This window comes from Amblyomma mixtum, chromosome 1 (genome assembly GCF_055824585.1).
Source record: "Amblyomma mixtum isolate Tamu chromosome 1, ASM5582458v1, whole genome shotgun sequence".
NCBI classification, from domain to species: domain Eukaryota; kingdom Metazoa; phylum Arthropoda; class Arachnida; order Ixodida; family Ixodidae; genus Amblyomma; species Amblyomma mixtum.
This window is the reverse complement of record NC_143012.1, coordinates 73,833,826-73,857,461: the sequence shown is the minus strand read 5'-3', so window position 1 is coordinate 73,857,461 and position 23,636 is coordinate 73,833,826. Positions and strand designations below refer to the sequence as shown.

Below are 23,636 nucleotides of genomic sequence, written 5' to 3'. Positions count from 1 at the left end.
TCAAACCTTGGCTCTGAATAATGGTAATACAGAAGTGTATTTTTTTGCATTCACGGACTCCTAAACATGCTTTCCAGCTAAAGGGCTTTTTATAATGTGAGCATGCTTTTGTTATTGATTAATCTGAAATCTATTGTGAATAAATTTCGTTTTGAATGAGAGCAAGAAATGTAAAATACTGTATTAAATCGACAACTAAAGCAAGCATTATCTCTAGTATATGCAGAGGAGAGCATCTAAAATATTCTAGAGATTCTAGTAAACAGGTGCTTAAATATATTTGTTTAGAATATACTTTCCATTCATAACTTTCCGGTTGTTAATGCTTCTCTTTGTACAAGGGACGGATGCCTGCACTGCGGGCTCTACTGCGTGTCTGCTGCAATCTGCGAGCAACTGAAGCTGGAACAGGAGCTGGACGTATTTCGCGCGGTGCAAAACGTCCGCACCAGTCGTCCAGAATTCATCGTCGATTCAGTAAGGAGATAGCGAGCGGTTCTTTCACTCTTCTTTAAGTTTAAGAATTTCATAGAAAGGCGTATTCTCCTTGTGTTGTGCCGGAAAGAATATTTTATCGCCTAAGTTCGAGCCCGCTTCAGTTCCTAGCATGGGCAACACATTCGCTTTGCCACTTGATGCCATTCCTCAGCTATTACTGCGTCCTCAGTGGTAATAAAATTTGGATGCTACAAAATGATGAGGATATGCGTGCAGTGTCCGTGTAGCCATACGTAAATAAAAGTGCGCGCGCTGAGCACCGTAGCATACAGCAAGGGCTACAGCACAAAGAGAAAAACAAATTCAAGCTGAGCAAGGAACATGGTATGCAGGTCACAATCATCTTCAAAACCAAATCGGTAAACACAATAGAAAAATTTCTGTCTTCAAAACCAATTTTCTGTAACGATTTTGATTAAAAACTCGTAGTAACAACAAATTTTCGTGGTAACAATAAAATTTATTGCGTACTTCCCTACAGAAAAGTACTACAAAACCACAGGTTACCGACAAGTAATACAGAAAAACAACAGTTCTTCAGAAAAAAAAATTGTCATTCTGCAGGACTGTGAAATATTTTGTCATATTTTCACACGACTCTGCCGTTTTTTTTTACTGGGATCCGTCATTCAAAAGTAAAAATGCTTCCTGCATTAACATGATATCTAAATTACCCTATGCTAACCCTATGCTAACCTGGCTCGCCCTATTCCAGTATGCCTGCTAGGATATTAGGTTCATACTAGATTCTACTGCGTAAAGCTACGTTTCTTTTTCATCTGTATATTTTTTTCCTGGAAACCAAGCTAGTGTATAAGTATAAAAAGCCAGCGAAATGACAATGCAGGATACTGATACGTATTTCCCAACAAAATATTCTAATTCTTTTCGCCAACGAACGATTCGCCTCAACTGTCGGCTTTATGATTCATAACATATAGGACGAGTAAATTAACAGCACTTATGTTCTCATTAATATGACTAAAAGCAATTGCATTATAACAGGAAGTTTCCAGTTTGAGTTGAGTTGAGTTGAGTTTAATGGCGCATAAGCAACTAAGGCTATCATGCGCCAAGCTCAGGGTATAAAATTTTTTTTATATAGATGTTATACAAAAGTCTAAATGAACGGCGGTGTAAAGGGCCTAAAAAGTTAATTCATGCAACCTAGTAAAAACGTAAGACAAAAGTTTAGAAGTGACTTATGGTAAAAGCTTTAAAGAGGGTCGGACACGTCAGCAGCCATCCTTGGCTGGGCAAGGATCTCGAGGTTCCCACCCGATGGAATAGGGACCTCAGCCGTCTTCTCAGGAATGAGAAAGTGGCTGAGGTGTTTCAAAAACAAGTAAGGCAAGATGAGGTGTGTCAATGAATTGTAAAGCGCGGGGTTAAATGCATGTTTCTAAGTTTGCAGTTTGTGTTTGGAACTGTTTGTGTGTCTTTTCTGTGCTGCATGAAAGCAAAATATTGCGATGGACATTTAAAAGTTTGCTGACCGTGACACAGCATGGCGGTTTTTTCACAACCGCGTGCTATGTTACCAGAAACAAAACAAAGCAAAATGGCTTTACCCCATAAGTGAGTCGGCGAACTGTGTTTTCTCTGTAATTTCCCTGCAAACCGATATTTTTATCCATCCCCATTTCTTCAGCCTTTATAAACTTTTTACTTGATCGGAAATCTAAGGTATGCACAGGGTTGGACACTTTTTTGGAAACTTTTGCTGTCATAGGTACAAATAATGCTTTTGCTGTCAGGTACAAATTATGTTCCCTCTTTTCTTTCTTATCCAATATTTTGCAGGAGCAATACACGTTTTGCTACGACCTGGCGCTCAGCTTTCTGGACACTTTTAGCGCCTACTCAAACTTTCAGTGAAGATTGTTCCGCTGTGTTATTTATCATGTTCGTTTTGTATCGTCAAGGATGGAAAGACTCGTTGGAAGACTTTGACGTATCCGGAGAGTTTTAAATAAAGTGTTGGTTTGTTTTTATTCGGCCTCTCCAATTGTTTTGCTTGTCACTACTAGAGAATGGCGATTCCTTACATTTCCGGTTTGGATGAGTGCCAAATTTTTAACAGTGGAAACGTTGGCTGTCTGGTAAAGTGTCAACCAATAAAAGGGAAAACGATGTCAGTGGTAGCTAGTAGAGGTCTCAGGCTAAGATTGCCGTGCGTCGCCGATGACCTTCAAGGCTTGGCCAAAATCAAACCTTCAGTTTATAAGCTTGTAAAACCGGTGGATGGTCAGTGGTCAGACCAATAGTCAAGCAATTGTACAGGTCACGGTGGAAGCCATCTCAAGGTCAAGTCAAGGTCAAGTCGGGAACGTCGCGGTCACGTCAAGGCTAACCAAAATTTGGTCACGTGATTAACTTTGGCGTTCCTAAACGCGGCGTTTACGTGATAGAGCAGGACGTGACGCCATCTCTAACCGAGTACAAGACGGAAGTAGCGCGGGGCACAGAGCGCGCATGTGATGTTCACGTGCTAGGCCGTGACGTCTGGGTCTGCAGCAGCGGCACGCCTTCACACGAATAGCACATGTGCTCACGTGCTAGGCCGTGACGTCACGCGTTCTGGCGAGCATAAAAAAGTTACTGGTGCTTTAGCTTTGATTAAAACGAGTGAGAAGTGGTAGCTTCACTATGGTTTAGCCTGGAAAAAAGCAAACAAATGCCCAACAAGCAGCATAACAAGACTTTGCCAGGCTAAAACATCTTGACGCTGCCGCTTCTCACTCAGATTAACCAAAGCTTAAGCACCGTTAATATTTTTACCCGAAACCTTCGCTTAAGAATTATTCCAAAGGCGTCACACGACTACGCGTTACACCAAACTCATTTCAGCCTGCTTCGAGAATTTTTTAAAACTAATTAAAGGATTCTGAAAATCTAACTCCTTTCCCATAAAATAAAACAATATAAAGCGTCTGTGATTTCTTTATTATAAATCATGAGTGCACGAGTGCCATGGTGTTTCGGCAAATGGGAAAATCAGTACCTCTGATCCCATGAATATTGTAAGGTACTGCAAGTATGGTGTTCACAAAAACGCTCCTGATGACACAGATCGTGTAGAAGGCGAACTCAAAAAATGGCAATTCTGGCTGTAGCTACTCCTTCAGTGCGCTTATTTTAAGTTCATTCGACGTGACGGCAGGCAGTTCTTTTTTCGCCTGTAGCTACATTCACTCAACCACATTTGCAGAAATTGGAGAGGTGCAATACTTTTTATGTTTTGTTGGCGTGGAGGACAGCGGGCGGAGAAGAAAGGAACAGCGGCGTTTTACTCTCGTGCCTACTATGGGCAGCTATGATTCTACTCGGAATACCTTCGTTGGATTGCGAAGTGTTTGCTGATATTTATTTGCACGCGCCATAAATTGTTTTATCATATCGCAGAGACATTAAGTGTTAAGTGATTATTCCACTCGCTAGCGCCAGTGTGCCGTGCACATATATTACGCGCTGCAAATACAGTCCCAATGCGGTTGAAACACTAAAGATCTCTCGCTCTTCTGCCTCACTTAAACAAAACCAGCCTTATTGTCAGTTTAGCAATGCCACAAAACGCCAAGCTGCCAGGAAGCGTTTAGAAGCACTGCATGGTAGAAGCTGCATCACCTCCATACGCAGAGCACAGTATGGCAACGGTGCTGGGTTTTAGGCATGCTTCATATGGGGCACCACCAGCAAGGAAAGATGGCGGCGACCAGGCATCGCATCTGAAAGCTCCAGCTGAGGAGTGCTCCCAGGCCCAAAAGACATTCCACAAAGGATGGTCGGGAGGGGGCTGCTTTTATAAGTGTGTCGAAAGGCGCTGACAAAAATCTCCGTCACGTCTTGGGTTGGAGTCATGATCGTACTTGCCGGACAACAGGATTGTCTCTCTCCTGTGGCTGCGACACGGTGCGACTGCCGTTTCGTTGAGCGCTGTGAATGCCTGAATAGGCGCGCTCTCTGCCTTCTTGTGGAACCACTTTGAGGCTAGACTGTGATGTCCATTCTTTATAATTTATAATAAGCATGACATGACAATTTCTGCTGGCAAATGTTTTGTTACGTGCTGAGTATATTCTGCCAATTTTTATTTGCCAACATGGTTTGGTTTGGTTTAAGAGGTTTAACGTCCCAAAGCAACTCAGGCTATGAGAGACGCCGGAGTGATGGGCTCCGAAAATTTCGACCACCTGCGGTTCTTTAGCATCCGCTGACATCGCACAGTACAAGGGCCTCTAGAATTTCGCTTCCATAGAAATTCGACCGCAGCGGCCGGGATCGAACCCACGTCTTTCGGGTCAGCAGCCGAGCACCATAACCACTGAGCCACTGCGGCAGTTTTTTTTTTCAACATAAAAAGAGAAAAGGAAGAGGACGTTATCAAGGGTTGTTGGAGTCATCCAGGTTCGATGACAAGAGAAGATGTACTTTAGTCCAGAAAATGCTCTCTCGATGCTGCCTTGTGCAGTCGGCACAGCCAGTGCTACTGTATATAGTGAATGCGCCTCTGGGCGCCGCAACTTCTCCCCCTCCCAAAATTCTAAAACGATCGAGACTTTGCTCATTCCGGATACCTTTTCAAATGCGTCGAGCAGGTTGGGTGCGTACCACCGTGTTGCGTACTTCTTCGATTTTGAGAGAACTGTCGGTGTCTCCAAGTTCTTGCAGGCAGTCTTCCCTTTCCATAACAAACGCTTCAACCTCATTGCCAGGTTGTAAGCTCTAAGAGGGAGATTCTGCTGTCATGTTCAGCGGCATTTGATTGCCGTCGACGATTCTACGAAGCCGCTTCCGTGTGGTGACCAAATGCTGTTTTGCACTGCACCTTTCCTCGGTGGTCAAGGTAATTTGATATCGAGGATCAAGATAAATGGCTGAACAAAACAAATCTGTCCCCAACGAATGCTTCTCGTGCCTTTTCATGGCGACTGCTTTGTTTCTCCCTACCGAGGTGGCAATTTTGGACACCTCAGCATTTCAACCAAACACGATAGAAATCACCTGCTGTCATTTGTTGCCTGTGTAGTTCAACAGTGGCTTTTTCAGCTCGCACCAAAGCGGTTACCATGTTTGTTTTTATTCCGTGCTAGTCTTCATTTTCCAAATCGAGCTCATATTCGTTGCTAAAACAGTCGCTGTAGAATTCTTGAAGTTCCAGCCGCCGTTTAAGCATGAGGTTTGTAGACATTCACCCCCAGCAAACCACAAACGTCCCAGAGATGTCCGGATTAAGTATTAATGTCTATTTACCGAGGCATAATCTCTGGGACGTCCTATTTAAAAAACCTTTTTTTTGTCGTGGAAAAGCTGGAGACATACCCACGATATATATCTGCTTTAACCTGGACTCCTCATAGATATTACTTGTCACATCCTGGGAATGTAAGAGAGATATAATTTAAGAATTCCACTTTTTTCAATCATTCAATATTTCGTGTTCCCTTACTGCATTTAAAGTTGAAAATCGCTGTTAACAAATTGAAGGCATGGCCAGCACTGTCTGTATTTGTGTGTGTGTTTTTGTGCTCGCTTCACCATGACATTATCCTAACTAAAAAGAAAAAAATATATTGGAAGTAGTGAAGACAAATCTGAATGTACATCCATCAGGTTTCTGACTCAATTGGACGCAGTTGGTTTGAGATGCCAGTCACTTTGCTGAATATTCGGATTGTTACTTCATTACAATTCATACTTTAAATTTATACCTTGCGCTACAGCCAGCGCAAGATATCTCAGCTTAAGGTGCGAGGCCACACTGAAAAACTTTTTTTAATCAGCAGCCAGGACTTCAATAACCAGTTTTTTTCTGATTAAGCATGTTTTATTCAACTTACTCAGATTTTAAAGAACAAAAAATGCTTTTGCATTTGTGTAGCTCAATGTGTTACCTCATCTTTCTTGAGAGGAAAGTTCTTGAGCCCCACTTTTTATCATCACCAGCCTATGTCCACTGCTGGCCGAAAATTTCTCCAATTAACCCTGTCCTGTGCCAGCGGCGGCCATCTTATCCCAGCAAATTTCCGAACATCAACTGCCCACCCGACCAAATCCTCTCTGCTGTGCTTGCTTTCTCTCTGAATCCAGCCCATTACCCTTAACGATAATTGGTTATCATGCCTTCACGTTACATGCACTGCCCATGCCTGTTTTTTTTTATTTCCACTAGGATGTTTCTAAGTTAATAGCGTTGTAGCTGAAATAACAAAGCAAGCATGGTCAAGGAAAAAACGCAATTGTGTTTTTTTTTCATAGAGCATACGCAGCTTCGTAAAGTATGGGTGCAAGCATCCATGCTTTCCATGCTGCATTACAAAAATATAAGGTCTTCATCTCACTGCCCTTTGAAATTTCTTCCCGTGAGACTCCGCTGGCTTTGTGAACATAATGCCATCGGCATTATAATGCTCTTTCAACGCAAGGCTGTTTGCATCATGTTAGCATTATCATAGCATGATATAGCAAAAGCCTCTTGGCAAGAGATGACCCTAGGAACAGTGGGATGAGGATGTCAATAATTTTTGCAATGCAGAATTTTGTCGTTATTACAACTGCAGTATTCAATACAAATGATTGGTCTATGTATAGTCATATTCTCTATATATAGATGTCTAGACTACATAGACTGGGCATACTTACACCATGCACAAATATCTGGCAAATGTCAAACTAGATGTCGGCACTACGTACTATACCTCGGACTGGACACTAATTTTGGTGTTGTCGCAGATTTTTGGTAAACGGTACTGAAATGGATGTCTGGTGGAGGTGTCTAATGTCCAGCGGAGATATCTCGCTGATGTCCATATGACGTTTTATGGTTTACTGGGCCGACTTCGGCAGTCTTTCTTCAAATCTAACTTGCCGATAAGGAACAACACCACCGGAGTTTGCAGTTTTTTATCCTATGTTGAGTACTTTAATAACGAGCTACTTGACCATTGACGATTTCAAGGCATCGTGTACCGCGAGCTGTAGTGTATGAACAGCCCACCTCATACCCTGAAGGATTGGTCCGTCATCTGAAAGCACAGTAGTTTATTAAGAAAAGGAGCTCAGAAGTGCTTACGGGGGTTTTGCTGGAAAATTAGTGCAAAGTGGAATTGTTAAGAAATCGGGTACTCAGGTGAACACTGCGCGAAAGTCAAGAACGAGAAACGACGGACGGGCGAGCAGAACAAGTCTTAACTTCTGTCGTTCCTCTTGTGCTGTTCGCTCAGAAACGCGACAGTCTACGTAATTCAATCAAACGTCTTCAAGATGCCTGCTGTGCCTATTGCCAGCGGAGGAAGGCTTACCCGGAAAGACTGTGATAGTAATGATGACCGCTTGTTTGTGGCCTGGTTCTTATTTTGCATCTGAATGTGGTACGCATGTCGTTTCGACGCTGAATGTTCGTGGAAAAAAGTAGGTTTTGAAATCATGTAAATATTACCGGTACCTGACCACAGGGTCAAAGGTGTTCATTCCAGAAATTTTTGATTACGTACTTGTACAGAGTTGATTAAAACCACAAATACAGCACTTCCGGCGAGCACAATTTTATTTCAAAACTGTTTTCCTCATTTAAAAAATTCGTCAAATTTGAAGCGCTTGATTGCAGAAGCGGGCATTCCGAACGGCCGGCAAATGAAAGAGCCTTCCCATTCGGTGGTGACTTGGAGGGCCCAGTTATCCGATACTGTATTGGCCATCGTATTGTTTGAACGTCCACAGCTCCTTCTGGGTTGTGTTTTCTCCAGAGCGATGAAAAGGCAGCCAAAAGAGAAAACCGTCTCTAGGAGCCTCGAGCAAAGTCAAACCTCCGGCAGCTACTCTCGACGCAGTAGAGGCAGCCCATACATTGCCAGCCGCGCCTCAGGTCGCATGGCTGAATAATCGGTGGCACTCATGCATATTCCGGTGACGCCGTCCTACGGGCTACGATCGCAGTAACAGCCGGGAGCACACTCTCCCCCAACTCCGGACAAATCACACAGCTTAAAAGAGCAACAAATAAAGAAAAAAGAGCGCTCATCAGTTATCTGTGACCAGGATCAGAAAAACAGCAAATAACTTTTTATTTACAAAAGTGCCATTGTACGAGCATTCTGCATTGAAAGTATATTCGTAAAATTAGTTAAGCAGTATGCAGAGAGGAAACAATTTCTTTTTAGGGAATTCAGGCGCTGTACATTTCTTTAATGATCTATCAAATCGAATGGGAGCCCAGCTCGTGTCTTACAGCTGGTGCACATGCATCTTTAGCTGCATGACAACGCAGCTCTGCGCGTCTCAACGCCATGTTTTATGTCTTCGGGAATTAAACAAAAGCAACAGCAAACTGGCCTGCGTTATCTTGAGGCTAGCGTGATGAAAGAAAAGCGTAATATGTGACGCATTGTGACGCCATGCCAGATGGCGCGGCGAGCGCGCAGCGTCTAAAGTCCGGACCTTAGCAGCGTCCACCACCTGCGGTAGTTGCTAGGCAACGGCTCAAAGTCGGTCTCTGTGCTCGTCGGAGCACCGGCACAGCGAAATCGCAAGTTCGTGGCCACTGTAGCTTTCGCTACGAAATCCTTCACTACCCCTAGACAAATACATGACACCACTTCCTCAGGTATGTTTATTTTATTAACGCAGAGGGCGCAAGCGACGTATAGCACTAACTGGGTAGGGAAAATGGCAGGCCGCGTTATCCTCCCTGCTACTGTTAGTCGGATAGCTCACAATTTCAAATGCTAGTACAAAAATAGTAGGCCTTGTTTTCCTGCAAGTTTCACAAATCCTATGCCTTTGAAATTGTTGAGTTCTAAAACATGATAAGTAACCTTGAAATAGGAAAAAGTGGCGTTGTTGATATATGGGGTGACATTCGACGGTAAGGGAGCTTCTAGTAAGATAATTCGTAGCACTCAAAGCAAGCAAGCCTAAATTCGATCCAAATCTGAGTGGGACGTCTGCTATGTTACTATGTATGCTATCCTGTTCAGCAGAACCTAGAACACCCCAACGTATGCCCAGTCGCACTCCCAGGTTCAAAACTGACGCCCACCGTGTCTTGATTCTGAATTATCGGACGAAGTACAGCTTTTTCTTCAAACGCACATTGTCAGAGCTTGTTTTCCGTCTGTCTTGTACGGTTTATTTTTAGCTACTTTTTCTAATTTGCATAAGTGGTTCATTCTGTATTTATTAAAGAGGAATATTTTTACCTGCCGCTGCCGAAAAGATATGAAGTGTCGTATAATATTTATAAAAATAAAGTGCTTTCTCCATTCGAGGATGCCTATGTGGATACCTTAGACCTCAAATGGAAGCCTCCGGAATGCGGCAGCAGTGAGATTTTTCGCAAGAACGTTAATTACGAATATACAGCACTATCTAATCGTTCAAATGAAGAAAGAAATTGCAGCACAGAAGCAATCAGGGCAGTACCATCTTTGATACGTTAATGCGAATCTATGAGAAGAATGTTCATGAGTGAAGAAGGCACCAGCTTTTCAAAAGGCCGCATTCTCATCATATGAAGGTTGATTGAATGTAAAGCAGTGCGGTTCTCGGCATTTAAATAAAAACAAACACTGTGTTTCATTTTTAATTGATTAACTACCTTAGCAAGTGATCGGATCCTTAGAAAGGAAGGCGGTTTGTCCAATTCGGTGATGATGATGAATTTTTATCCCTCGAGGGCATCTGCGGCTAAAGAGCGCCAGCGCCGTGCACAAGGTAGATTCGCTTGCTTAAGGGGGGAGGGGGGGGGGGGGGTGAAAGACCTATTTCCCAAGCATTTCACCCTGAATAAGCCGGGCACCAGGCCAGGGGAAGCTTGTACCGATTGCATTATTAGTGGCTACCCGGCGGCGCTGGGGATCGAACCCCCAGCCTCCCGCATGCGAGACAGGTGCTCAGCCACTTCCCCACCGCTGCGGTCAGGTGCATTTCAAAGAAAAACGCAAAAGCAAAATAACAATACGAGTAGTAATACTGCGACAATTAAAATAAAGCAAATTTCCATAAAAAGAAGACTTGAATCGTTATAAATACCAATTACGCTATAAATTAACGACTGTAATAAGGAGTAGTAAACAACGACAAAATGAAACGACAAAACTAAAACAACAATGAAGGAATAACATTAATATTATTGCAGCCGCCGCGGTGGTTCAGTGGTTATGGGGCTCGGCTGCTCACCCGAAAGACGCGGGTTTGATACCGGCTGTGGCGGTCGAATTTCCACTGAGGCGAAATTCTAGAGGCCCATATACAGTGTGACGTCAACGGACTTTAAAGAAGAGCAGGTGACTGAAATTTCCGGAGCCCTTCATTATGGCGTCCCTAATAGCCTGAGTCACTTTGGGACGTTAAACTGACCGTCACCAATGTTGTACAAAAAATAGAGAACTTTAATAGACAAGTAAAAAGCAGCCAAAATCAAACTACGAAAATTAGCGAAGGGCCGTTTGCATTATAAGGGTGTCATATTCCGTAAAACAATGATTCGCCTCGATGATTGAGTCTGCATCATCGACAGGAGCGGCGCGTTCACATTTCGAAAAAAGTTTTCAAAACTGGGGGCAAACGAATTCTTTATCAACACAGTTCAAAAGCCTTTAAGTGGATTAACTATGCAAACCACTTTTCAAGAGCCTCAATTTCGCCCGGCCCTAAACGAGCTGAGTAATACTGAGGCATGAGCGTTTGGACACTCATCGGAGACACCGCACTTTTACGTCATTCATGACGTTCTCGAAAATCTGAGTGGTATGAACGACATACAGGTGACAGTTCGTGTTGGAAGACGTAGTCTGCCTCGGCTAACGGGCTCTCCGAGAGTAACTGATCATCGCATAAATGAGAACATCGGAATACCTTAGCGATAAGAGCGGCCCTTTACGGTGCATTATACCAAGTCCATTATGGGACAAAACACTTCGCGCATATACATGTCCTGACAGCTCGACGGGACTTCTTGCCGGTAAATGGGGCTTTACAGAGCACTGACAGGGTGCGAAATGCATTGGGTTTGGTCTCAGCGGGTGGGGTATGTAGGCAGGAAGGAGAAAATGACATTTTTCCACTCGTACGTGCTGCAGGTAACATATTCAGGGGCGAAGCTCAGGCATGCTGCACTGGTCTCGCAGCCTAGGCGCGGATTCTGCGCCATTACGTTCATCTCTCCGGTGTTTTCTTTCGGCGAGCCGTCCTTGGACGGCGACCACTCTTAGGAACACCAGCATCCTCGTCAATATCCCGGGCAGTGCTGAAGCACGGCCACTCGATCCTCCCTTGGGAGCGGCCTGCCGAGTCGCGGAGCAGACAAAGGGGAGAGTGTGATGCGGCTGCTTGCCATTTCGGCCGCTAGGGGCGCCAAGCATCGGTGAAACGCTCCCGGCAGGCCGGCGCGGTCGGAGGCTCGGAAGCTGAGGCTTTCTGTGTTTTCTCTTGCCTTTACGTGTTCTTCCTCTTCGAGCTTCACTACGCTCACGTACAGGCGCGGACAAAATTAAACGGAGCACGCAACTGTCCTCGAATATTTTTCACGCGCCACCTAATTGAAATTTCCAGCAGTGGTACGCGCATGCTGGTAGAGGAGGTTGGTGGGCTTTTTTGTAGACAAACAACGCTTCTTCATTACCAATGGAGAAGGCGTGATTGCACATGAACGCAATAGCGTGCTCCGTTTACTTATGGCCGCGCCTGTACGTGCGTCGAAAACAAGCATTGTGAACTCTTTTTCTGAGTGTAGATGCGCACAATACTAGCGAATAACCGTAAACGCGGTGCCTTGTCGTATGTCTTCGTCGAGCGAAAGAATGCTCCTCGGTAAGCTCTGCTGCACGTGCTCCTACCACAATGGCGTATAAGCTTCGTTTTTTGCCTGATCCTTTAAGGGGTTTTCGATAATGCCTAAAAACTGTTGTGTGACGCGCTGCCTATCAAATGTTGCAAGAACCCCGGAACTTTGTTATCATGAACTACCGTCCAATGCAAACCTTCGGGAGGAGTGGTTACGCAACATCTCGCGGCAAGGTGGTGACAAGGGCAGCCGAGCTCCAGAGCTGTTGTATGCTCACGGCATTTCAATCAGGAGGATTACCGACAAGGAACGAAGCGCAAGTGCTCAGGCCGACGGCGGTTCCGACGAAGTTTCCCTTCTATCCCACATACAAACAGCCGGTGACTTCAAAGAAGCGGACATCGCATTGTCGTGCGAAACCTGACGTTCTCATATCTCAGACGAGCGGTACTTTGGAAGGTAAATCGAGAGGAATAAATGCGGAAGAGAAATCTGCGCACTCAGATTTCAGCACTGAACACGGCGGAAGCGAAAGTTTCAGAGTCCACTCAGATGGAGCAGAAAGCCATTCTTCGGACGATTGCATTGGTGTAGAAGTATGTCGGATAAAGGGGTGTAAATATGAAGAATGTCAGACGTCATTCAATTTGACAGGCTTTTTCGACGAGACTAAAACAAGAGCTCATCGCTTCGAAATGCAAACCCGAGGACCTAATGAGCGACTGCAAATGCTGCAAGAAAGCTATGACGAAGTCCGCCAACGGTTGAAACGTTATGAAGATGACCGAGCTGTGTAGGCCGCAGTGAACATGTCCAAGGCTGCAGCAGACGGTGACAAGACTGCGAAATTTGTCTTGGAACAGGTCATGAACTTTGACAAAGCAAGACCAGCTTGGGACGAGCCAACATTGAGAGAGTGTATATTATGGAGAGCAACGTCCTCCAAAGAATACGACTTGGTGCGCGGAAGAAAGCTTCTGAAACTACCGTGCCGAAGCACGCTGCAGAAGAAGCTGTTGAGGCCACTCCTAGCCAACTGGGCACGAGACGTGAATAGCTCGCTGGAAAGTATCCTGAAACTTTCGCGGAAGCCTCTATAGACGCAAGACTTTTCGGGACAGAGAGCACATGCTTGACGAGTGGTCTTATTAAAGTGTTTCTAGCTACTCCCTTTCATTTTTGTGTGCTGCGTATTTTATTACTGTATCAAAGGTACACGAAGTATTCTTGTGCTGTTGTCAGATGTGCTCGTCTCGTGAGGAGACACATGTGAAAGTCTCGTGAGGAGACACATGGTTCGCCTTTAGCCCCTCCTCCTTGACATAATTCACAATATTGTCGCCAACTACAAGACTACAGAGCGAGCAGTGGCGAGCACAGGAGGGCTCGCGCAAGGCCCACCACCAACATTAAATTATGCCATGGTCATTCGCCGTGTAGTCCTGTCTTCGGCTCGCCATCACATTACAACATGTATTTATGTCCTGCATAAGCGGAAATGTACGGAGAATCGTTACTGCTCGCCGTCTTTTATATACATCAACAATACTGAGTAAAAAAAATTTCTTGTTATCTGAGGGCACTTTTTCGAAAAAAGTAATAAGTGCATCTGTGCCGTAAACAAAGGGCATGAGTTGAGCATGCGTGGACAAAACAATGTCAGTAGTCGTTATGACAATCTCAGTTGCGTGTTCTGCATAGCTTTCTGTGCTGCGAGCCTTACCGACCACGGGGATATCGACAAACATTTGCGTACGCGACCGTGCTCATTTTATTTGCCTTTCCAAAGGTGTGAAATTATACCCGGCCACCCCGTTCCCTACTTTATACCATTATGAATACTACAGGATAAAGAACCAGTAGATCGAAATATAATTTTTATTAAATTTCAGAGCCCTAACTCACAGGGCTCCGAGGCCCAGTGCATACCGTGAGGTGCAGTGCATACACCGCAAAACTGCAGGCAACTATTCCGTTACAAATGCACACAAAGCCCTGCCAGCGCTTCTACTCCTTCACCGATAGCCAGCGCTACGGCCGCCGCGGCGGCGCAAGCTGGTACTTCCGCCATCACAGGCCGCGAGGCGCAATCGGCAGGCCGCTCCCAAGAGAGGGAGATCGAGCGGCCGTGGCTGAAGGATCTCGCTTGTGCCTGACGTCCTGAGGGGCAGTCGTTGCACGAGGGTCGACTGTCTTGGGAAGCATCGCCAATGCTAACCCTACCCCCTATAAGCCTGAATAGTGCTATTCAAGGCCATGGTAACCTCTCTGTCATTTCTGCGTTGAGAATTCTGTTTCAGCACCATTTCAACGATTGACTGGCGCGTGCTCTGTATTCGGTGCATAGGACACTATCCGAACAACCGCTCTCATTAGCCTTCAACCTTCGCCAGTGCCACTAACCATTATGGCTGCATGTCAGAATGTGGCGATTCCATGTGGCGATTCCGTGTGGCGATTCCGCGTTAACTGGATGCCCAGTGTGTTTCCGTAAAGCCGTCCGCAAAGCAGACGCGCAGTGACATCGTTGCGAGAATGGCACCTCGGCGGGAGGCCTGCTTTTATGCGGATTTGTGCAATGTTCCAAATTACAGACCTTTCCCCGCTGAAAATGAGAAGGCGGGAAATGGAGCATACATTGGACAAAAAAAAGAGATGTTCTTCTACAGAAAGGTCGTCCAAAAGACAAAAGAGAGATGTTCTTCTAGAGAAAGGTCGTCCAAAAAGATGTTAGATCTTGATGAGATAATCGAAATTGCCCTCAATAAAAAAGGCCTGGCAGCCGTTCAACGGTTTGTTTTTTTTTTCGGATTGCTTTTATTTATGTTCCTGAGCAGAAGTTATGAATCGTTGGTGAAGGTGGCACCAAGAACAAAAAGTGCGCGTGAGCAGTTCGACAGCACACCGCGTAAAAACATGAACTGCCGACTTCAAGCATTTAGCCTTGTCCTTACGTCACCAATGATGTTCTGTAGTGCTGCAACTTCTTACGGTAAGCTTCGTAGCCGGCTTAATGTATTTGGCCACTGAAAATGTGCTGTACAGCGGTTTAAAGTGACCACATGTAATCTCTGTCAGCTTCTTTACAAGTCTTTTTTCCCAAACAAAAGTTCTCGTTCCCGGAAGACACTCTCGTATTATTCGAAGAAACCAAAAACGGCAAGTTCCTCTTTCTGTGTTAACTCAGGAATGTTTCCAGCAGACAACAAGATGACTCAGGGAGGGGTGCCCAAAGGGTACATGGGTTGACTATCACCCATTTTTCAGTAAGATAGAGGGTGAAGGGGATAGTCCAGCCCCTTGCTTTTCCAGCATGACTAGTTTCTGGCCATTCTTCAGGCTTCAGCCTTGAAGAGCGACTCGCAAATGTGAATGCCCCGTAAATAGACGCCTGCCGTTTTTCGTTTCCGCGAAGACCGCGACAGTGTCACCCGGGATGGAGAGCTTTCACGGGAAAAGAAACCTTGCAAAGAAGGTGGCTTACAAATTTCCGCAAGTGGTTCATAACATCTGCAGCAGTAGTGTCTTTGCAAAATGCGATGCAGTTCTGTTCCAGCTTCCACATGACGATGCAGGAAAGAAGATGGTAAAAATAGCTAGACAGGAATTGCAGCTGGCACATGGGACGACAATTCACGAAGCAACTTCACTACAAACGTAATGATGACATGCTACATCTAGTATCTATTGCTTTCAGGTTGAACTGATAATCGATTCTGAGCAACCATGGCTGCGTTGCAGTCCCGACGGCAGTGTAACATCGGGCGGAACATTTCAAATTATTGAAATTAAGTGCCCTTACAGTCTAAGGAACAAGTGTCTCATTGACCCAGACAAAGAAATCAGCTGTGTGCCATACATCCATTATGTGAATTGGCACTCTATGTTGCGTAAAACCTATTAGTAATACAAGCAGATAATGATAATGCTGTATGTCCTGAGATTTGGCACTGCTTTACTCAATGTGTATTGTCCTCAGAGAAGCATAGCTGTAACAATCAAAAAGGACGAAGCAGTTCTTGCCGAGTACATACCAAAGTTAGATTACTTTTATTTCAGCTATTTCCTGAAAGCACGGATTAAATGAATGGCCATCGGCATTTTGTAAATAATGTACAAAGCTCCACCTGTCCTTTCATGCTATCGCTACCGCTGAATATCTCTGTCTGCAAACTGAACGAGAGTTGCATCCACCTTTTGCCCCCACCTTTCGCCCCCTCTGTTAACCAGATGGCGACATGTGCTCTCCCCAAACTGCTGCGCACGGAGCCCATAGCCGATTTCATGAGCAGGGCTAACCACTGGACCGCCGCTGCCGTTATGTTTTTCGAAGATATCGCTCCCTGTCAAAACGAACGGCGTGGGTGAGCGCAAGCAAGTGGGCGCGGTGCTCGTTGCAGGCTGATCCTTCCTCGCTCCAGTTAACTTTGAAATGCGATACGATTGGCACATCCGCACATCCCGGGAGCGCTCTTTGGCACGCGCTTGCGCTTTGTAGGCACCACTGAGCGTGATAATGCAATCCAAATTCAAATGACGCAGATATTAAGAAAAAATTCAGGGGGGCACTTTGCTGACCTAAAGTGCGGTGAGGCGATAGCCTTAACGCAGGGTTGCTGTTTGTGTCACTGATGCGTTGTTAAGATGTTACGCTTCGCCTCTAAGAGTGGAACGTGACAGCGTCTTGAAACGCTGCCAGGGAGTCCACAAAACGTCATCGCCCGTTCGGCTCTACGCCTTGCTCGTCGGTAAATTGGTTTTTGAGGAAAGGAAATGTACCTGTCTCGCATATCTGGGTGGACACCTGAACCTCGCCGTAACGGGAAGGGAGGAAGATGAGGAGGAGTGAGCGAGGACACCGTATTCACTAGACGCGCCTTTGTTCATTGCAAACCGGTGAGCTGGCACGGTGGAGTGGTTAGCATGGTCGTCTCGCACTCCGGAGACCCTGGTTCGATTTCGCAACTTAACCAATTTCGTACTCGGTTTTATTTGTTTATGTGGTCGCACTAGAAAGGTTATTTAGGTAATTGCTTAAATATTATTACACAATTAGTCATTAATTGTCATGCATATATCATAGAATGCCTTAAATCGCGTTCCTATATGTTTAGAATGCCATCAATTAGGTAACGATTAGCATATGCACATATAAGGGACGTAACCGAAACGCAGACACATCTGCCGACACGGCTGCAAACGACCGTATGAGGCATTAAAGGCTTCCGCCTTAAAAGACGCATAGGAAAGCGGTTATGTATAGAGACGCGGAAGAGCAGCTAATCTAGAACAGCTCTGACTGGCGCTCACTTCGTTTTTACTTTTCTATTGCTAAGTGCGACTTCTAGGAGGTATGCTTTTATAAGCTTGTTAGAAGTGACAATTCCATTTCCAGAAAACTGCATTTTCGATGAATTCTCCTTGGAAATGAAGAGTGAATTTTTGGGTTTCACGTTCCGAGCTGACACACGGGCTATTCAGAGCCCTGTAGTTGATCGCGGCGGTTTAATTTAGACCCGCTAAGAGTCTTTATCGTGCGCTCACATCGCAAAGCGCTAAGGCGTTTTTTGTATTTTGCCTACAAATATAAACGGCCGCGGTGGCCATAATCGAACCCGTGAATTTTCGATCAGCAACCGAACGCCGTGACGGGTCGTCTTGCAAACATTCGGTGCAGTACTCTTATGAAAAACCACAGAAAAGAATAATCTTCGGAATGAAAATTACATGACCAAAGGTATGGAACAATGTAAACAGTTGAGATATTTGGAAACGTCTTTACAGACAAATTTGGAGCCAGAAAGTTTAAGCTCCTACGTGTGGCCACATCAACACATACAAAATGAGTGAAAGTGGGGTAAAGTATTCACCGTTGGTGTGCATATTACGCCATTTTCCAAATTTTCGCCCCGTGATAGTGATCTGCAAGCAGAAAGCGAAGCAAAAAAGTGAACATGAGTACCTTATTATGGAGTGAAAATATCTGGTTAAAAAAGGTGTCAAGTGTTGACGCCCCGCCGCACAACATGCTAAACTCAGCGAAAGCTTTCACTATGCTGCCGCATATCGTGCCGGTTGGCGATTCGTGATCAGCAGCCGCGACTGGCGGGATAGGTACGGCCAAAGTCTCCAAAGACTTTTTTCAATGTAGGCTTGCTGCTTTCAAGGGGCGATGACAGTCGACTTGGGCCCAGCGCAAACCCGCCATACTCTCGACAGCGTCACGTGCAGCGCCATCTTTTCTGCACCGACGTTTGCTTCCTTGGGGAGCGGAGTTGGAGAGGAGGAGATTATGAGGAAACCTGGGCTATCACAGCGATCGCAAATGGAGCCGGCCCAATGCACTACATTTGCATCGAAGTGCTCACAACTGTCTGTGTAACATGTGCAGCAGCAGTCGTACGTAGGAAAGTTGTCACCTAGTTTAGCACATTAGGAAACTTAAGCTAAACTAGAGTTACTGTATAGGAACTTTGTTTTGAATTTGAAAACTGAAATAAGCACAGTGAAACTATGTACTACTGACATAGTATAGTAGCTTTAGGGTAACTGTAGTGAATGTTTTCATTCCCGCCTAAACCGACACTTCAGTTAGTGTAGCGAAGAATGAAGGGAGAGTGACACAAACAAAGCTCTCGGTGAAAAACTGCGAAGCCTTCGGACACTGAATAAAAAAAGTTCCCCATAACGGCAACCTATATTGAAAGGTGCTCGTTTTTCCAAAACGGAGTTCGAATGATGCTTCTTTAGGGCACTTTTGTCTCCATTTTGGCTAAAAATGAACTTTGAGGGGCCTTTGGCTAAACTGTCTTCCTAAGATATTGACACCAGCTTGAGGTACGAATAGGAGTAGCCTATATGCAATGTCTTTTTTTTTACTCGCTTCATTGGAAGATGTGTGTGCGCAAAGTAGGAATATGAAACAGCATCGCATTTATAAGTATCGATTTAAGAATACGTTACGTAAATTGCTTTCTAGAGTCGAGAGGCTATATTTTTACAGGAGGCGGGGAAAGAGATTGCTTGCTGGCGGTAGACCCTGACTTCACAGGTGCTCGAGATAAAGGAAAAATAAAGTAATCAAAAAATGAATCGTTAAAAAATGAAGTCTCTGGTGCCGAGCGCTCGCCTCTTAGGACGGCCACTGCGACACAAAGAAAACTCACGAAAGTGGCTAATCGATGTTCGATATCAAGTGCAGTTGGGTAATGCACTCCTAGGGATGTGCGACATCCCCTTGGTTTCATTTCGTTTGTCCTTTGCTTTTCGTTTTTTCCTCACGAAACATAGCGCATTAAAATAATGGGACTTATTACTTAGCACAGATCAAACGAAAAGCCTTTCCAGTTGGGTCATAGGGCATGACTCTAATAAATGGGACCTGATTTGCTTTTGTTATTGCTAGTATGGGGGCTAGACATAAAAAATATCAGAACTTAAGGGACAAAGATCTCAGTACGACGTTTCTGTTATCGATCATAATGGCAAGTTTCGCTAAAACCTGGTGTTCTACCTGATTATTCAAATTACGTACTTTTCTGAGACTACACTTTCGGCGACGGAAAGTTAACTAGATTTCTTGTCTCCGAAAGCTCGCATGAATCTCTCGCAGTGAACATTTTCAAAGGTCGCAAGTTTACAAGTTTGCAAAGAACGTTTCCGTCTAGCAGTGTGTACCTTTAAGATGGCTTCTTTCACGTGCGGGATGGATTTGATGCGCGTGCTCTATTCGTTGTGATCGTTTTAGTGCGGTGGGGAAGTTCGTCTAAACTGAACACCATACGCCATGAGTAAGCAGCATTATTTGTATGTGTTCGCGTGCTTCTTGAACGTGGTGAGTTCGAACAGGGGTGATCGAGAAAGACATTATTCAAACAACGATTAATGCAACAGCCCGCTGCTTTTATTATGGCTCTGCCGGGGCGACGGAAATTACGGTGTCTGCGTTTCGGTTACGTCCCTTATATGTGCATATGCTAATCGTTACCTAATTGATGGCATTCTAAACATATAGGAACACGATTTAAGTCATTCTATGATATATGCATGACAATTAATGACTAATTGTGTAATAATATTTAAGCAATTACCTAAATAACCTTTCTAGTGCGACCACATAAACAAATAAAACCGAGTACGAAATTGGTTAAGTTGCGAAATCGAACCAGGGTCTCCGGAGTGCGAGACGACCATGCTAACCACTCCACCGTGCCAGCTCACCGGTTTGCAATGAACAAAGGCGCGTCTAGTGAATACGGTGTCCTCGCTCACTCCTCCTCATCTTCCTCCCTTCCCGTTACGGCGAGATTCAGGTGTCCACCCAGATATGCGAGACAGGTACATTTCCTTTCCTCAAAAACCAATTTACCGACGAGCAAGGCGTAGAGCCGAACGGGCGATGACGTTTTGTGGACTCCCTGGCAGCGTTTCAAGACGCTGTCACGTTCCACTCTTAGAGGCAAAGCGTAACATCTTAACAACGCATCAGTGACACAAACAGCAACCCTACGTTAAGGCTATCGCCTCACCGCACTTTAGGTCAGCAAAGTGCCCCCCTGAATTTTTTCTTAATATCTGCGTCATTTGAATTTTGATTGCATTATCACGCTCAGTGGTGCCTACAAAGCGCAAGCGCGTGCCAAAGAGCGCTCCCGGGATGTGCAGATGTGCCAATCGTATCGCATTTCAAAGTTAACTGGAGCGAAGAAGGATCAGCCTGCAACGAGCACCGCGCCCACTTGCTTGCGCTCACCCACGCCGTTCGTTTTGACAGGGAGCGATATCTTCGAAAAACATAACGGCAGCTGCGGTCCAGCGGTTAGACCTGCTCATGAAATCGGCTATGGGCTCCGTGCGCAGCAGTTTGGGGAGAGCACATGGCGCCATCTGGTTAACAGAGGGGGCGAAAGGTGGGGGCAAAAGGTGGATGCAACTCTCGTTCAGTTTGCAGACAGAGATATTCAGCGGTAGCGATAGCATGAAAGGACAGGTGGAGCTTTGTACATTATTTTCAAAATGCCGTTGGCCATTCATTCAATCCGTGCTTTCAGGAAATAGCTGAAATAAAAGTAATCTAACTTTGGTATGTACTCGGCAAGAACTGCTTCGTCCTTTTTGATTGTTACAGCTATGCTTCTCTGAGGACAATACACATAGAGTAAAGCAGTGCCAAATCTCAGGACATACAGCATTATCATTATCTGCGTGTATTACGAATAGGTTTTACGCAACATTGAGTGCCAATTCACATAATGGATGTATGGCACACAGCTGATTTCTTTGTCTGGGTCAATCAGACACTTGTTCCTTAGACTGTAAGGGCACTTAATTTCAATAAGTTGAAATGTGCCGCCCGATGTTACACTGCCGTCGGGACTGCAACGCAGCCATGGTTGCTCAGAATCGATTATCAGTTCAACCTGAAAGCAATAGATACTAGATGTAGCATGTCATCATTACGTTTGTAGTGAAGTTGCTTCGTGAATTGTCGTCCCATGTGCCAGCTGCAATTCCTGTCTAGCTATTTTTTCCATCTTCTTTCCTGTACTGTCATGTGGAAGCTGGAACAGAACTGCATCGCATTTTGCAAAGACACTACTGCTGCAGATGTTATGAAGCACTTGCGGAAATTTATAAGCCACCTTCTTTGCAAGGTTTCTTTTCCCGTGAAAGCTCTCCATCCCGGGTGACACTGTCGCGGTCTTCGCGGAAACGAAAAACGGCAGGCGTCTATTTACGGGGCATTCACATTTGCGAGTCGCTCTTCAAGGCTGAAGCCTGAAGAATGGCCAGAAACTAGTCATGCTGGAAAAGCAAGGGGCTGGACTATCCCCTTCACCCTCTATCTTACTGAAAAATGGGTGATAGTCAACCCATGTACCCTTTGGGCACCCCTCCCTGAGTCATCTTGTTGTCTGCTGGAAACATTCCTGAGTTAACACAGAAAGAGGAACTTGCCTTTTTTGGTTTTTTCGAATAATACGAGAGTGTCTTCCGGGAACGAGAACTTTTGTTTGGGAAAAAAGACTTGTAAAGAAGCTGACAGAGATTACATGTGGTCACTTTAAACCGCTGTACAGCACATTTTCAGTGGCCAAATACATTAAGCCGGCCACAAAGCTTACCGTAAGAAGTTGCAGCACTACAGAACATCATTGGTGACGTAAGGACAAGGCTAAATGCTTGAAGTCGGCAGTTCATGTTTTTACGCGGTGTGCTGTCGAACTGCTCACGCGCACTTTTCGTTCTTGGTGCCACCTTCACCAACGATTCATAACTTCTGCTCAGGAACATAAATAAAAGCAATCCAAAAAAAACAAACGGTTGAACGGCTGCCAGGCCTTTTTTTATTGAGGGCAATTTCGATTATCTCATCAAGATCTAACATCTTTTTGGACGACCTTTCTATAGAAGAACATCTCTCTTTTGTCTTTTGGACGACCTTTTTGTAGAAGAACATCTCTTTTTTTTTGTCCAATGTATGCTCCATTTCCCGCCTTCTCATTTTCAGCGGGGAAAGGTCTGTAAATTGGAACATTGCACAAATCCGCATAAAAGCAGGCCTCCCGCCGAGGTGCCATTCTCGCAACGATGTCACTGCGCGTCTGCTTTGCGGACGGCTTTACGGAAACACACTGGGCATCCAGTTAACGCGGAATCGCCACACGGAATCGCCACATGGAATCGCCGCATTCTGACATGCAGCCATAATGGTTAGTGGCACTGGCGAAGGTTGAAGGCTAATGAGAGCGGTTGTTCGGATAGTGTCCTATGCACCGAATACAGAGCACGCGCAAGTCAATCGTTGAAATGTTGCTGAAACAGAATTCTCAACGCAGAAATGACAGAGAGGTCAACCATGGCCTTGAATAGCACTATTCAGGCTTATAGGGGGTAGGGTTAGCATTGGCGATGCTTCCCAAGACAGTCGACCCTCGTGCAACGACTGCCCCTCAGGACGTCAGGCACAAGCGAGATCCTTCAGCACTGCCCGGGATATTGTCGAGGATGCTGGTGTTCCTAAGAGTGGTCGCCGTCCAAGGACGGCTCGCCGAAAAAAACACCGGAGAGATGAACGTAATGGCGCAGAATCCGCGCCTAGGCTGCGAGACCAGTGCAGCATGCCTGAGCTTCGCCCCTGAATATGTTACCTGCAGCACGTACGAGTGGAAAAATGTCATTTTCTCCTTCCTGCCTACATACCCCACCCGCTGAGACCAAACCCAATGCATTTCGCACCCTGTCAGTGCTCTGTAAAGCCCCATTTGCCGGCAAGAAGTCCCGTCGAGCTGTCAGGACATGTATATGCGCGAAGTGTTTTGTCCCATAATGGACTTGGTATAATGCACCGTAAAGG

The 23,636-nt window shown here is 45.3% G+C and overlaps 1 protein-coding gene across 1 annotated transcript in view; it reads left to right on the top strand.

Moving 5' to 3' along the window:
- The window catches only part of LOC149366790 (receptor-type tyrosine-protein phosphatase kappa-like), a 141,017-nt gene extending 138,531 nt beyond the window's left edge, over nucleotides 1-2,486 (top strand). Inside the window, exons 41-42 of the mRNA XM_089552409.1 lie at nucleotides 342-477; nucleotides 2,302-2,486. Of these exons, the coding sequence (XP_089408535.1) occupies nucleotides 342-477; nucleotides 2,302-2,376 (211 nt within the window). The 3' untranslated portion in view covers nucleotides 2,377-2,486. The remainder of the gene's footprint in view (nucleotides 1-341; nucleotides 478-2,301) is intronic.
- Nucleotides 2,487-23,636: the final 21,150 nt, after the last annotated feature.